Source organism: Electrona antarctica (genome assembly GCF_951216825.1).
Source record: "Electrona antarctica genome assembly, chromosome: 3".
Taxonomy (NCBI): Eukaryota; Metazoa; Chordata; class Actinopteri; order Myctophiformes; family Myctophidae; genus Electrona; species Electrona antarctica.
Window position 1 is genome coordinate 19,333,273 of NC_136808.1, and position 16,205 is coordinate 19,349,477.

Sequence of the window (16,205 nt, forward strand, 5' to 3'; positions counted from 1 at the left end):
CAGTAACTCAACTATTTAGTCTGATTAATTCATGGCCTCAGTAACCAGGTCAGTGTAGGTCACTGTAGGACACACTACAGAAACCTTAACTTGCCTTGGAAGGTAGATTCATGGTTGATTAATTGAAGTATTTTTAGTACAGTTTGCAGAATTACAGTACATTTCAAGCACAACTCAATGCAAAAACGGTTAACTGTGAGTGGACGACACCGTAAAGCATTACACTTGTTTACAAGAGGATCCACTGTTTTCAATTCATCATAACATTTAGAGATGTACAAATATACACTTCTATATATCCAAAAACAGGAAATCATCATAAAGGGGGAAAACATATACAGTGAGAGGAAAAGGGGTGGGTGGGGGATTCAGATTTTACGGGGGCCAGTTTCGCACCGTCCGTAGGTGCCCTTTGAGATTGGTTTTGAAGGAGTCAAGGGATTCACATGTCTTAATGACAGTTGGTGATAAATAAATAATGTGTGCACACTGCACAAACACCTGTTTTAACCTGTTTTAACCAATACAATGCGACTGAACCAGTTCATAAGATAATGTGATGTTATGGTTGTCACTTTGCCTACGTCAGGTCTGACTTGTCAACAAATCTTCGAGGTCAGGGTACAGCTATGTGTAGTTGGATTACCACACATTAACACACTTGTACAAAGTTCACACATTAACACACTTGTACAAAGTTAAATCCAGCTTAATTTTACTCAGAGTGTAAAACAAAATGCCTAAGGGACCCTTATAATGTGCACCACAAAGAATTTGCACAGTATTCTGAATATAATATGCATAGCCAGTTCTGAAAATTCTAAGATCAATAACTGTAATCCTGGCTCATGAATAGATATAATAAATAAACAATCTTGCTTGTAAAAGGAAAAACTTTGTTTGGCTAAAGACAATGACTGCCACTATGCTACATGCAAGATCAAACACCAGTTTCCAGTGAAAGGAAGGGGAGCTATGAGGAAGGGGAGTGGCACCGCCACTGTCAGACAGACAATGAAAAACAGCTCCCAGTCTTCCTCTTACATAACAACCTTCCATGTACTACCATGGAACAGCATAGCAGTGACCGGGAACAAAGTGATTTACTGGGTTTTGTTTGTGAGGCTTTGGGTTTATAGTTAGGAATTTATTCTGATTCATACTTGACCAACTATGACTGTGTCCTGTGGTGAAAATAGCAGATCTATGTGCGTGCGTGCGTGCGTCCATTCAGATGTATCTGTGGCATTCTGAAGAACAAGCCCTGCATCTTGGTTTCCATGTTTACACACTGTGTGTGTGTGTGTGTGTGTGTGTGTGTGTGTGTGTGTGTGTGTGTGTGTGTGTGTGTGTGTGTGTGTGTGTGTGTGTGTGTGTGTGTGTGTGTGTGTGTGTGTGTGTGTGTGTGTGTGTGTGTGTGTGTGTGTGTGTGTGTGTGTGTGTGTGTGTGCGCGCGCATCCATCCAGATGTATCTGTGGCATTCTGAAGAACAAGCCCCGCATCTTGGTCACCCACCAGTTGCAGTACCTACAGATGGCCAATCAGATTGTGGTTCTTAAGGAGGTTGGTGCCCCAGATTGTATCCAGAATGCTCACCTTAAAACACGCACACCCTCGGCGCCCTCGTTTCTTTCCGCCGACCGATTGGTAGGGCGGTTCTTGTATTTGTTTTGCTGAGAATAAGGTTTGAAATTAGTTTAGGGTTAGGCATAGTTTTTCTGAGGTTAAGGTTAGGAATAACCGTTTAAGCATAGTTTACTTAGGTTACGTTTAGAAATACCAGGCTGAGCATTGTTGGTATTCCCCCAGGAGCCACACTTATTTACAAAAGTTGAACTTTATCATGAACTTTTATAAAAACATTTTGAAATCTCACAGTGTGGTCAGACAGCAGTGGCGTGCACAGATAGACACTAGGTGGTGCTAGAGCACTTGCCCTTTGCCCTCTGGACAGCCCTGTGCCCTTTAGATTTTTTCGGGGTGTTAATGACATAGTCAAATGTTGAAAATGAGTGGAATTCCCCTTTAAGGCAACTGGCCGGTTCCACACGCTTTACAAGATGCCCTTTTTTTCACTTGAGCACCTGCCCCTCTAAATGTCTGTGCACGCCACTGTCAGGCAGTTTAGATGTTCAGAGCACTGTGTAAACACAAATGCACTCCAGTTAGGCAGGGTGCCTGCTGGTTTACGTGAAGAAGACAGGGTGCTGATGAACGTGCAAGGGTGTTTTTATGATGCATACCTAAATTTGTTCCTCCCTCTGTGCATAGCTTTGCATGCGTTACTTAAGTACATATATAAGAGTATCTGTACTTTACTTGAGTTTTGACTGCACTACATGTCTTGGAAGGGAAAAAGAAAATTATGAATTACCGGTAACCACTTAAACTGTATTTCAAAATAGTATCAGTACAGTACAAGCTCATAACGTGTCGCATTGTGCCGTCTGTGAGCTTGTCACGATTATTATATATATATTTTTTTTGTATTATGTAGTCTTTGAATACTTTGACTAAATAATAATTTGACAGAGCAACTTTCACATGTAGTGGAGTAACGTTTGACGAGGAGTATCTATACTACTCGAGAGTCAAATCAAGTAGTACTATGGTTTAACGTACTTTGTCCACCACTGCTCACCAGGGCCACATGGTGGCGCAGGGCACCTACACAGAGCTGCAGCACTCTGGCGTGGATTTCACCTCCCTGCTGAAGAAAGAGGAGGAAGAGGAGCAACCGGATCCCCTGGAGGCCTCCCTGCGCAAGCGCACCCTGTCGCAGAACTCCGTGATCTCACAGTCCTCCTCCGTACAATCCGTCAAAGACGGAGCCGAGCTACCGGTGCGTATGGCAATCAGACATTTTCTAAATCTCTCCTCTTTTGCTCTCTCTCTCTCCCTCACTCTCTCTAAAGTGCAAATGGATCGTAATGTAAATGTACAGTAAATGAGTGAGTCACATGTTTACATTTAGTGCCAGGCCCATAGTACCGAAAAACTGATTAGCAAAAGGGTGTAACCTTGATATTTGATCCTCCATTTGGCTTGATAATGCCGTATCAGTGTTTTTCCTAGGATTAAGTTGTAGCAACAGTGATGAATATTTATCTCATCCGCGCCCAAACAATCTTTTGCCCTCAAAATAAGAAATCGGGTGTCTTTGAGATTTACAGTAGTTGTGTCATGGTGGACCGCCTCCAGTCAAAACTCTGCGTATGGGCAATACCGAGACTTCTGTTTTTTTCCTTCTCATTATTAAGATGGATCATCCAAATGTTTATTTTACAGATGTTTCCTTGCACATTCATTTCATTTAACACTTTGACTGTGTAATTAATTAATCTTTAACCCCCTTTGACCCCCTTTTTCACTAACCTTTAAAGAATCACCCAGTATTGTACGTCGTTCCATTCCACCCACGGGTGCCTTAAAAAATAGTGTGCACGAATGTCCTAATGTCGGAAAATAATTCATGATCGGTCCGTGAAAAAATGATAGAAAAACGGAGCCGATCGTATTGCGCCAAGGGTTCGGGATTTTCCACTGGGATACTTGTTTTTTTTTCTGGTCACGTGATGCAAACCTGTGACGTGTCACAAGGAAGCCACAGAAAATGTATGATGTCTCATAAATTATCAAAAGCACCCTCCAGGCTCAATAAAACAAAACTCAGGAAAGTCGTGTTTAGCAGGCAAAGACTAAATCAATTATCTCGGGAAACTCAGGATCGGCAGTCTGTGTTAATCTTTAGTTTAATTTATCCTCCATCGCGCAACGGTGTTGCTTGCTTGATAAAAAGAACAAAAATAATCTATAAAATATCAACATGTTGGATTGTGACACGAAGATACCTTGAAAATCTGTTCTTTTTTAAAGCATATGGAGTGAAGTTGCAGGACTTTTTTTGTCTTTGGCGAATGATAATCCTGATTAGCGTTGGTTTGCTCCAATGTTGACTTGACTTGACTGATGTCAAGTCAAGTTTGCCTACAATTGAAAGTTGCAGTGTAGTGCATATTAGAATACTTTCAAAATCTCATCATTGATTTTGCTTATTAAAACTAGAAGGTTGAATGTGTGTGCAGCACTAGTTTCTACACACTCAACAACTGGGTTAATCTAAAATTGCTCTCTGGTTTTCTCCCCACAGGCAGAGACAGTCCAAACGTTGGTGGAGGAGAGTCGCTCGGAGGGAACCATCGGGATGAGCCTGTATATCAAATACCTACGGGCTGGAGCCAATGTCTTCATCCTGCTGTTTATGATAGTCATCAACCTTCTGGCCCAGGTAGGCTATCCAGAAAGAGAACGTGACGTCACACCATTGAAAGTAATATCGGCGGAACCTCACAAGATGGCGACACCAGTCCATTGAACTCAATGGATGGTGGCCGGCCGCCATGTTGTGAGTTGCTACACTTTCTTGATAGGCTTATGGTTCTTCAGAACAGCTCGTCTGAAGGTAGGATAGCTTCAGGTAGGATAGCGTCTGAAAAACAATTTATAGCGTTATGAATGACTCTCCCAACTTGGTGTGTTAGGTCACATTCACACCAGCATGCTATACTACGATTAAAACGAATCCTGCTACGTATTGTCAGAAAGTGCGCTTCGTTTGGCGGGTGTGAAGGCTCATTCAAATCCTGATGCACATCAAATAACCGCATTCTACTTCGCCAAGAAAAGGGGGATTTCACTTTGCTTCAAAGCGCAGCAGAGTGCGGATCACCGCAGGTGTGAAAGCATTCACATTAAATAACATAATGTGCCAATGAGGGATGAAGAAGTTGGTATTTGGCACACAAGGAGAAAGGGGAAGGCATTATTACGCAGCGATCCTCACTTTACGTCCTAAACTAACTATTACTCGAAGTATATATTTTTAACACCATATATTTCACTGCATAGTTTATGAATTGAACACATTGATAACGTTCCCTGATGCGGTTCCCTGCTGCGGTTTGACACAGCCAGTGTGAAGGCAAACGCAGCAAATTAAATGTGCAAGGATGATGCAACTTCTCCGCCCATTCGCATCAAGTCTACCGAAGTAGAGGTGTGAATGCGACCTTAGATTTCGGAATGTATGACGGCATCCATGTTTCAGATCGAGGCCACTGCTTCCCAGGCACTGCCTGACCCAGACTCATTGCTGCGCTGCACTGCACCCATACATTTTACTAGTTTATTATTATTTTAGCAATATGAAAAAGTGGTATGTTATCCTGTTCAGAGTCAAAGGCTTATATGCTTACTTTTTTTTTCTTTTCTTTTTTTAATGTAGGCATCCTTCATTCTTCAGGACTGGTGGCTTGCTTACTGGTAAGGAAGAAAACTAAATTGAAAGAATTACTGTCTCCCCATGGGTGCAGTGTGCTTTTAATTAGCATAACCATGAGACTTAATGACAGACGGGCAGAGCTTTCTATCTTTATTGTTATTTGCCTCCAGCATTGACATTTGTCTTCCTTTTTGTCCCAATAGGGCTAAAAATCAAGACAAGCTTGATGCTGAAATTGCTAACATTTCCTCAACACAGAGTAACAACAACATCACACTGACACCGAGTAACCACAATGTCACTAAAGAGCTGGACCTGGATTTCTACCTGGGAATTTATGCAGGTGAGGATATTATTACATGACTTATCCTTATTCAATAAACCTCAACTTCTTTGTCATTGTACAATGCATAAAGGTGCGTTCAGACTTGAATTTAAATATTCGCCTCGGTTCGTCTCGCTTGTGCTGCTTGCGCAACTTCTCGTCTTTGCATTGACTTTGTATGTAATCGCGCAGCTCTAACCATCCAAGTGTGAACGCACCTTTAGAGCAGCTGCAATGTAATGTGGCAAATTTGGCAATTGTTTTTCATGTGTGAAAACATTAACCACTCCAAGCTTTTAATGCAATTCAATACAAACTCCATCTATACTTTGTCGTACAGTGGTGTTGTGCAGCAAAAATTGTTGAGCTACAAGCTTGTAGATCTGCTATTTCTGCAATGTTTGACATTATTTGCCTATAATGACATCGGCATCCAAAATTGGACACGATTTTACAGACTACAGTATTTCAGACGTTTACATAGAAAGCTCTGTCTGTTTCTTCCTTCAGGTCTGACTATAGCCACCTTGATCTTTGGCTTCATAAGGAGTTTGCTACTGTTCAACATCCTGGTGAAAAGTGCACAGGCGCTTCACCATCGCATGTTCAATTGTATACTCCGTACACCTGTCCGCTTCTTTGATGTCAATCCAGTAGGTAAGCAAAAGTCTCAGCAACTTTCTTCTGTGTATAAATTCACACATTTCTGTCTGTCTTTCTGTGTCCTTTTATCATCGTACTTTTATGTCATAGTACTGATGTCATAGACTGGCCGCCAAGTACTCTTGACAACGGGCACAATGGGTATAAGGGTTACTCTGACAATGGGTACAACGAGTATTACAGAACGACCGAAGGGGAATGCATTCCTAACGGGAATCGCCCAAGTAAAATTAATGTGTAATAAATAACTTCACACTGTGTGAAGTGAGTGCCGCTTTTTATCCCACGTACATCATAGTAAAAAGTTCACAAAGCCACGCGTAGGAGCGCCGCTCAAAGATTCCAAGTGAGCGGTGCCTTGACGATGACGTATGGTGATGTATTGACCCACATAACGTCACAGTGGGGGGGGACAATTAGGAATAGACACACATACACACAAAGTCACATGTTAAAGGGGTTAGCACTGCTCAAAAAACTAAACCTACTGCCAGTTTGCACAAGAAATTGCATTGATTAGTCCACACTCCACACACACGCACGCACAGCCCTAGGAGCCATGCTGTAAAGTGTATTAAAGTCTTTTTTTATTATAGTAAGTCTTTCTTGTGTTGTGTTCCAGGAAGAGTTCTTAACAGGTTTTCCAAGGACATAGGCCTGTTGGACGCCAACCTACCTTGGACATTTGTGGACTTCATTCAGGTATGGATATATCTCCATCTAGTGGCCACAGCCACATTGCACATTCAATCATCCTTTATTTAACCAGGTTAAAGGGTGACTCAGTCACCCTGATGAAGGCAGTTGTTCCGCAACGCGTAGGTGCATTTTAATATTTGCACTTGGAGTGTGCGGTTCCTTTCCTTGAGTCTAAGGGAAGTTATAGTTGTATCGTTTTTTTCCATGGGTAGGTCTTCCTGCAGATCATGGGGGTGGTCATTGTGTCGGCATCGGTCATCCCCTGGATACTCATTCCTGTATTGCCTCTCCTCGGTGTCTTCCTCTGGCTCCGCCGTTACTTCCTGAAAACGTCCAGAGATGTCAAGCGTCTCGAGGCAACCAGTGAGTGACAAAGGCTGCAATTTGCCTGTATAAAAATATTCTGTCAATGTGTTACAGTAAGATTTGAACCCCCCCATGCCAAAAAGAGAAATGACGTCTCCGAGGTACAGAGACTAGGGCTAGGGGGACAATGATTTACGATTCTATCGGGACAACTGACTTTGCAATGCTCAGCAAGGCGCCTAGCCTGGCGGTGCCTCTCAATCTGACTGGTTTTCCAATCATACTGTGACATAATGACAATGACATACATATATTTTTGGGGGGCTTTTTCTGCCTTTATACCTTTTTGATAGAGATAGTAGACACACAGGAAATAGACTGTGTGTCTATAGGAGAGAGAGATGGGGGTGGCACGCAGCAAAGGTCGTCGGGATCGGGAGTCGAACCCGCAACACATTGTCAGGCGGCATTAGCAGTCTAGGTACCCCGATGGCTACGCCAACCGCCTGGGCCATTTTCCAGTAATCTTAATGGAGTTCAATCCAGATGTTTAGTTTAGTTTATTGGCATAATGTATATAAAATAAAAACAAGTTATTGTCGAAGAAGAGGAATAAGCCATAGGGTTATGCAATCCTTTCCTTAATAGAAGAGATCATTAAATAGCATACATTACAAGCTCAATAAGAATAATACATAATATTCCAAGCTTACAAGGGAACAAAAAAAAAAAAAAAAAACACAAAACCTGCATGGAAAACAAAACAAAAACTATTCTTGTGTCTTAACGCCACTTTGTGTCTCCTGTCCGGCTGTCCTGTCCGGCTGCAGCTCGGAGTCCTGTCTTCTCCCACCTGTCTTCATCTCTACAGGGCCTGTGGACCATCAGAGCCTTCAGAGCCGAGGAGAGGTTCCAGAAAACCTTCGACGCCCATCAGGACCTGCACTCGGGTACGTCCACAACTCCACAAGCCCTGCTTCTTGGTTACGTGTTCCATTGAAGAGTGTCATGTAAAAGTGGTCTCACATGTGTCTTTGTAGAATGGACCAGGACATGCCTGATAAATGGTCTCACATGTGTCTTTGTAGAATGGACCAGGACATGCCTGATAAATGGTCTCACATGTGTCTTTGTAGAATGGACCAGGACATGCCTGATAAATGGTCTCACATGTGTCTTTGTAGAATGGACCAGGACATGCCTGATAAATGGTCTCACATGTGTCTTTGTAGAATGGACCAGGACATGCCTGATAAATGGTCTCACATGTGTCTTTGTAGAATGGACCAGGACATGCCTGATAAATGGTCTCACATGTGTCTTTGTAGAATGGACCAGGACATGCCTGATAAATGGTCTCACATGTGTCTTTGTAGAATGGACCAGGACATGCCTGATAAATGGTCTCACATGTGTCTTTGTAGGATGGACCAGGACATGCCTGATAAATGTTGTCATCACAGAAGCTATATATTGTGATTCAGGGTTTCCATGTTGGAGATATTTTATTTCCATCAATCCTTTGTAAACTTAAAGCTTGAAAAGAAGGCCGATGCACACCTTAAATGTTGATGACAGGTGCGTAAGACAAAGGGAGGTCCTTAAATGTTGATGACAGGTGCGTAAGACAAAGGGAGGTCCAAACGTTCACACCTTAAATGTTGATGACAGGTGCGTAAGACAAAGGGAGGTCCAAACGTTCACACCTTAAATGTTGATGACAGGTGCGTAAGACAAAGGGAGGTCCAAACGTTCACACCTTAAATGTTGATGACAGGTGCGTAAGACAAAGGGAGGTCCAAACGTTCACCTTAAATGTTGATGACAGGTGCGTAAGACAAAGGGAGGTCCAAACGTTCACCTTAAATGTTGATGACAGGTGCGTAAGACAAAGGGAGGTCCAAACGTTCACCTTAAATGTTGATGACAGGTGCGTAAGACAAAGGGAGGTCCTTAAATGTTGATGACAGGTGCGTAAGACAAAGGGATGTCCAAACGTTCACACCTTAAATGTTGATGACAGGTGCGTAAGACAAAGGGAGGTCCAAACGTTCACACCTTAAATGTTGATAACAGGTGCGTAAGACAAAGGGAGGTCCAAACGTTCACACCTTAAATGTTGATGACAGGTGCGTAAGACAAAGGGAGGTCCAAACGTTCACCTTAAATGTTGATGACAGGTGCGTAAGACAAAGGGAGGTCCTTAAATGTTGATGACAGGTGCGTAAGACAAAGGGAGGTCCAAACGTTCACACCTTAAATGTTGATGACAGGTGCGTAAGACAAAGGGAGGTCCAAACGTTCACCTTAAATGTTGATGACAGGTGCGTAAGACAAAGGGAGGTCCTTAAATGTTGATGACAGGTGCGTAAGACAAAGGGAGGTCCAAACGTTCACACCTTAAATGTTGATGACAGGTGCGTAAGACAAAGGGAGGTCCAAACGTTCACACCTTAAATGTTGATGACAGGTGCGTAAGACAAAGGGAGGTCCAAACGTTCACACCTTAAATGTTGATGACAGGTGCGTAAGACAAAGGGAGGTCCAAACGTTCACACCTTAAATGTTGATGACAGGTGCGTAAGACAAAGGGAGGTCCAAACGTTCACCTTAAATGTTGATGACAGGTGCGTAAGACAAAGGGAGGTCCAAACGTTCACCTTAAATGTTGATGACAGGTGCGTAAGACAAAGGGAGGTCCAAACGTTCACAAAAAAGATCAAAGAAAAAGGTCCTGCACACTGCAAAAAACTTTATTAAAACCCATTTTGGGCGGGAACCCCTTTTGGTGTTAGCATTATGTTATGCTTTAGCTATTGAAAAATAGCAGATCTACAAGCTCGTAGCGCGCCACCGAGTGGCACGCTACAAGCTTGTAGGTCTGCTATTTTTGAAAAATCGAAGAACCACTGACATAGAAACATAGCTTTTTCAGAAAACTGTCAGGATGTAGAAGACATTTTTAGAATCTGATCTCAGGTCAAAATGGGTTAATAATTTATAAGTCTAAAACTAGAAAAGTGCGCTCCTCTGAGAACAGATTCCCGCCAGGCCAGGTTGCCTACCCAGGGCCCACAAAGTGTGGAAGGTGTGGAAGCTATAGCCAATTGGAATGGAACTTGTAAAATCTGAGACACCACATGACTCCACAGATGATACCCATTTGCGTAAGTTTTGGACTTTGTATGAGTACTGAGTACTAGCAAAAAGTGTGTTTCGAAGACAACACACTTTTGCTGAAAAGTCTATGTAGTCATGATCGGGCCATCATGATCCACGCACAATCCAAAAAGGATTTTGATTGTACGACCTACGGATCAATAGATATTGGCCAAAACTTGAAGCGAGCTGTTAGCACCACCATGAGGCTGATTTGGAAGGATTGGTGTTGCGGTTCGTCCTTGACCTGCTGGCAGTGTGTAGGCAAAGTGTAATGGCAATCAGACACTGCGTTCATAATTTTGTGCAAAAGGGGCCCATCCCGCAAACGTTTAATGTCAACCGTAGCCAATCAGAATGACATCTGAAAATGCAGACACATACATCAGGATCACGTGACCACAAAGATCATGTGTACCGATTTGCATGTGTTTGGGACAACGTAGTAGCACAAATTGTGTTTTGAAGGCAATGCAGAATAATCCGGGGGAACATCTGGTCAAGGTGTGTCCAAGGAATCCAGAGAAAAAATAATTGTCATTGTACACCTTACGGTTCAAGAATTATAGGCCAAAACGCAAATTCTGTTTTAGCGCCTGGCCACCATGAAGCTGGTTTGAAAGATTGGAGAAAAGGTTCTTCCTTGTGTACGCGCAGTTTCACGCCGGTCGGTCATTAGCTGTTCAGACAGACAGATAGACTCGCACGAAGTGAACACTTCGGACAGTTCCGGCTTCCTGGCGGGGATAATAAGGATTTTGGATATCATAACATCATGATATGGTTTTGTGTAAATATTATATTATATTGTTGTCACAATATCCATATTGAGAGGTATTAGGTCAAACATATTAATATCGTATTTCATTTTGTACTATTGCTAAGTAATGGTGATCTTTGATGTCTTGTTTCTAGAGGCGTGGTTCCTGTTCCTGACTACGTCTCGCTGGTTTGCAATGCGGCTCGACGCCATCTGCTCCATATTTGTAGCCACTACCGCTTTCGGTGCCCTGCTGCTCAAAGACCGTGAGTTTTTTTTATTTATTGGAGGATCAATGTTTTCATCTGTACGGAGCAGGAGCAGGGTGACTGTATGTGAGCAATGTATTACTTGAAGTGGTTTTCCTGTCTTCAGTAGGAATCACATGTTCCCCCTCCTAGGGTTGTATACAAATTGTGTTCAATACAAAAGGAAAATAATCTGCAATTGTTTTTCATTTGTACTATTTGCGGTTGAAGAACCTTTGTTTTTCCTTGCAATTATCTTCAACACGGAACAGCAGCAGTTTTAAAAAAAAGATGCCCCAACTGGGGATTCAAACCATTTGCTTTGTGGTCAGAAATACAATGTGAAGCTTACAGTAGTATAGTACAGGGTTTACTTACAGTAGTATAGTACAGGGTTTACTTACAGTAGTATAGTACAGGGTTTACTTACAGTAGTATAGTACAGGGTTTACTTACAGTAGTATAGTACAGGGTTTACTTACAGTAGTATAGTACAGGGTACAGCTTACAGTAGTATAGTACAGGGTTTACTTACAGTAGTATAGTACAGGGTTTACTTACAGTAGTATAGTACAGGGTTTACTTACAGTAGTATAGTACAGGGTACAGCTTACAGTAGTATAGTACAGGGTACAGCTTACAGTAGTATAGTACAGGGTTTACTTACAGTAGTATAGTACAGGGTTTACTTACAGTAGTATAGTACAGGGTTTACTTAGAGTAGTATAGTACAGGGTACAGCTTACAGTAGTATAGTACAGGGTACAGCTTACAGTAGTATAGTACAGGGTTTACTTACAGTAGTATAGTACAGGGTACAGCTTACAGTAGTATAGTACAGGGTTTACTTACAGTAGTATAGTACAGGGTACAGCTTACAGTAGTATAGTACAGGGTTTACTTACAGTAGTATAGTACAGGGTTTACTTACAGTAGTATAGTACAGGGTTTACTTACAGTAGTATAGTACAGGGTTTACTTACAGTAGTATAGTACAGGGTTTACTTACAGTAGTATAGTACAGGGTACAGCTTACAGTAGTATAGTACAGGGTACAGCTTACAGTAGTATAGTACAGGGTTTACTTACAGTAGTATAGTACAGGGTTTACTTACAGTAGTATAGTACAGGGTTTGCATGATCATGAAATTCCTGGAAATATTTAGAAATTAGAAAAAGCATTTTCCAGTCCTGGAAAAGGTTTGGAATTTATCAAGGGTCCTGTAATTTATCAAAGTAATACATACAAATATTTGGATATGCATTGTTTTTGGCTATTACACGAAATATGTAACATGAGTAGTTTTTCGCCGAACGGGCTGCGTGATTGCAGCCTAATGTGTACCGTGACGTGACAAAAACAACAGATCTACAAGCTCACAACGTGGTGCAGCATGATCCTACGCCCTAGGATAGGTGGTGTAGCAAAATTAATTGGCACGAAATGTGGAATGGAATTATTCTATATTCCATGCTTGCTTTACTTTTGCTACATTTCCTGTCTTTGGGAATTGCACATACTGTAGGAGAGACTCATTATTGTGTTGAATGATTGTTATTATAGGCCTGGTAATTGGGTTAAATTTAAATTGAGTGTTTAAATTGCCTTGATGCTTCCTCTTGGTTGAGTTAGAGTTGGAGGCTGGAGCAGTGGGCCTGGCACTGTCCTATTCCATCACACTCATGGGCATGTTCCAGTGGGGGGTCCGGCAGAGTGCAGAGGTGGAGAACATGGTAAGATGCACCCTATGTTCTGGGTTCGAATGGGGCTTGGGCTGTGAGTTGCATGACTCCTCGTACCTGTATTTTTTTAAACGTAATATGGGCTGAACGTCAAAGGCAACACAAACACCAAGGGATTTTTTTTTAAATATATTTGACTGCAGTACCTGCTTCCATTCTGATGATGGAAGCAGGTAAAAACTAGCCTGGCTGACGCAACTATGGATTGATTCCAGAGTCTGGGAAGTCTTCTTTTCTCTCAGCATGTTGCAGATTATGAAGTGGCTGTGCCCTCAGTAAACCATACACATGTTTTCCATTATCTCTATCTCTAATGGGGGTGTAGATAATTCATTGGCAGACAAGTCGATATACAGTATGTGGGTTGTGGAGGCAACTCAACCAGTATAGTCGATGTATGTGGGTTGTGGAGGCAACTCAACCAGTATAGTCGATGTATGTGGGTTGTGGAGGCAACTCAACCAGTATAGTCGATATATGTGGGTTGTGGAGGCAACTCAACCAGTATAGTCGATATATGTGGGTTGTGGAGGCAACTCAACCAGTATAGTCGATATATGTGGGTTGTGGAGGTAACTCAGCCCGTATAGTCGATATATGTGGGTTGTGGAGGTAACTCAGCCCGTATAGTCGATATATGTGGGTTGTGGAGGCAACTCAACCAGTATAGTCGATATATGTGGGTTGTGGAGGTAACTCAGCCCGTATAGTCGATATATGTGGGTTGTGGAGGCAACTCAACCAGTATAGTCGATGTATGTGGGTTGTGGAGGCAACTCAGCCCGTATAGTCGATATATGTGGGTTGTGGAGGTGCAGTCTAGTTGAGCTGCTGGTCATTACATCCTGTCTCTGCAGATGACGTCAGTGGAGAGAGTGGTGGAGTACACAGAGCTGGAGAGCGAAGCACCCTGGGAAACCAACAAGCGCCCTCCTCCCGAGTGGCCCAGCCAAGGCTTGGTGACCTTTGACCGGGTCAGTTTCTCCTACAGCGCCGACGGCCCCCTGGTCCTGAAAAACATGAAGGCCATGTTCCGACCCAAAGAAAAGGTACGACACCTCAACCTCAATAAACAGCAGATATGTGATCTGTTTGAACACCTGGACTGAGTCAGACATGGATTCTTTGCTCCCTCTTGTTGGTTAGGTTGGCATCGTGGGAAGGACGGGTGCTGGGAAGAGCTCCCTGGTGTCGGCCCTCTTCCGCCTGGCAGAGCCGCAGGGCAAGATCAACATCGATGGCATTCTCATCAGTGACATCGGTCTCCACGACCTACGCCAGAAGATGTCCATAATTCCTCAGGTATGATGAAGTTAATCTCCGACCATGTCTGGTTTTATCGATGGTGAATTAGCACAATGGAGAAACTGGTCTGAAATTGCATGTGAGTAGTTTGTCTTACTGGTCACCTTTTAAAGTAATTCCTTTAGTAGTAGATCAGCTACTTTATTCATCATATGACAAAGTATATAGTGGTGCAGAATGCAACTAGTAGTAGAAGGTGGTCCCATGCCCTAACTGCATAATGAGATGCTGCCTTAGGTAAATAAGATATTAACCATTATTATTAATCAACTATAAGCACAAATTACATTTAAGGTACAGGGCAATTTGCACCATGCCTTTGAGCTATGCAAAACCTTGTAATGGACGATGTTGAAATGGAGTGGAATAATCCTTTCATTTAATTAACTGATCTGTTCCCTTTTTTCACATGCATACAACAACAATACATACAACAAACTGTACTAGTGTATACTTCTTACTAGTACTAGTGTGTACTTTCTCATTGACTGCTGCAGGATCCTGTGCTGTTTACTGGGACCATGAGGAAGAACCTGGACCCTTTCAACCAGCACTCTGATGAAGACCTGTGGAATGCTCTCAAAGAGGCCAGTCACACACACACACACACACACACACACACACACACACACACACACACACACACCATGGACAAGGAACAACTTTCACTAAGGAATGTCATTTCATGTATCTGTCCTCAACGCAATGACAAATAGGGGTTCCTTCTAGTGTGAACAAATACTAAGAATTTAGTATTTGTTTTTCAAAGGACATTTTGGGTTTTTTAAGTCCTATTTTAATTATTGATGGAGGCATAAATATACTGTATACTGTTTGTTGCAATTAAAATGGAAAACAACTTAAGCTTAATTCTCTGTTCACGCATGCTAGCAGCAAAGCAACAGCAACAAGTCATTCCCAATGGAATCTACTGTAGCAACATGAAACACCTTTTGCTGCTTGATAGGCATGACACGCTACAAAACAAGTTGAGCTACCTTCAACTATTTTCATCTCTACCTTTATGCGGTGAAGAGTCAATCATATGTTTTTGTTTCACCCTTTCCACTCCTCTTCTCTCTCCCCACAATTCCTGCAGCAATACGTAAAAGGAAGAAAAAACATGAATATGACTTACACTGCCTTTAACATTGTGCCTCTCCTTTCTGTCTGTCTCTCACATACATGTTCACTTTACGACAATAATTCTCACCCTCTCTCAAGCCAGTTTAGATCTGTACATTACACACGTCCTGTTTTATTTCTTGGTTGCTTCACTCATTCTCACACTCACCTGATTTCACCCCACCCTTCTCTTATGTTTTTTTTTTAGTGGTACAACCACTCCAAGGAACAGTAATGTCCCTATGTCCACGTACCTGTCCGTCCCTATGTTTAGAGTACCAGTAGGGGCAAAAGTGGCGCTGTTGTGCTAGAAACAGAGAGAGAGAGATAGTGTTGCACTGTTGCCTGCTAATTACAGAGAGAGAGAGAGGGAGAGGTGTCTGCTAAATGCTAATTCCCCCACACGGTAACTCTCGACCGTTTCGGACGCGGGGCGGCTCGCCGGAACCAGGCTGGCACCCTGGGCATCCTGTGGACATCCTGTGGGTCTGGAAGTTCCGGGGACCCACCGGGGAACCCACACGGAGTTGCACCACTCGGTTCACACGGGTGTGATTTTTTTTTTTTTGCTTGAGCAACACTCCGACTCA

The 16,205-nt window shown here is 42.6% G+C and overlaps 1 protein-coding gene across 2 annotated transcripts in view; it reads left to right on the top strand.

Annotated features, from left to right (window-relative positions):
• The window catches only part of LOC306920208 (ATP-binding cassette sub-family C member 4-like), a 46,338-nt gene that overhangs the window by 26,124 nt on the left and 4,009 nt on the right, over positions 1-16,205 (top strand). For both annotated transcript variants that reach the window (XR_013789625.1, XM_079496882.1), the window contains exons 14-27: positions 1,468-1,564; positions 2,646-2,843; positions 4,152-4,289; positions 5,286-5,323; positions 5,486-5,625; positions 6,118-6,264; positions 6,893-6,972; positions 7,182-7,332; positions 8,106-8,225; positions 11,350-11,460; positions 13,076-13,176; positions 14,043-14,234; positions 14,332-14,487; positions 14,988-15,077. Coding sequence is in view for 1 of the 2 variants with exons in the window: in XM_079496882.1 (XP_079353008.1) it covers positions 1,468-1,564; positions 2,646-2,843; positions 4,152-4,289; positions 5,286-5,323; positions 5,486-5,625; positions 6,118-6,264; positions 6,893-6,972; positions 7,182-7,332; positions 8,106-8,225; positions 11,350-11,460; positions 13,076-13,176; positions 14,043-14,234; positions 14,332-14,487; positions 14,988-15,077 (1,759 nt within the window). In the remaining variant the exon portion in view is untranslated. The remainder of the gene's footprint in view (positions 1-1,467; positions 1,565-2,645; positions 2,844-4,151; positions 4,290-5,285; positions 5,324-5,485; positions 5,626-6,117; positions 6,265-6,892; positions 6,973-7,181; positions 7,333-8,105; positions 8,226-11,349; positions 11,461-13,075; positions 13,177-14,042; positions 14,235-14,331; positions 14,488-14,987; positions 15,078-16,205) is intronic.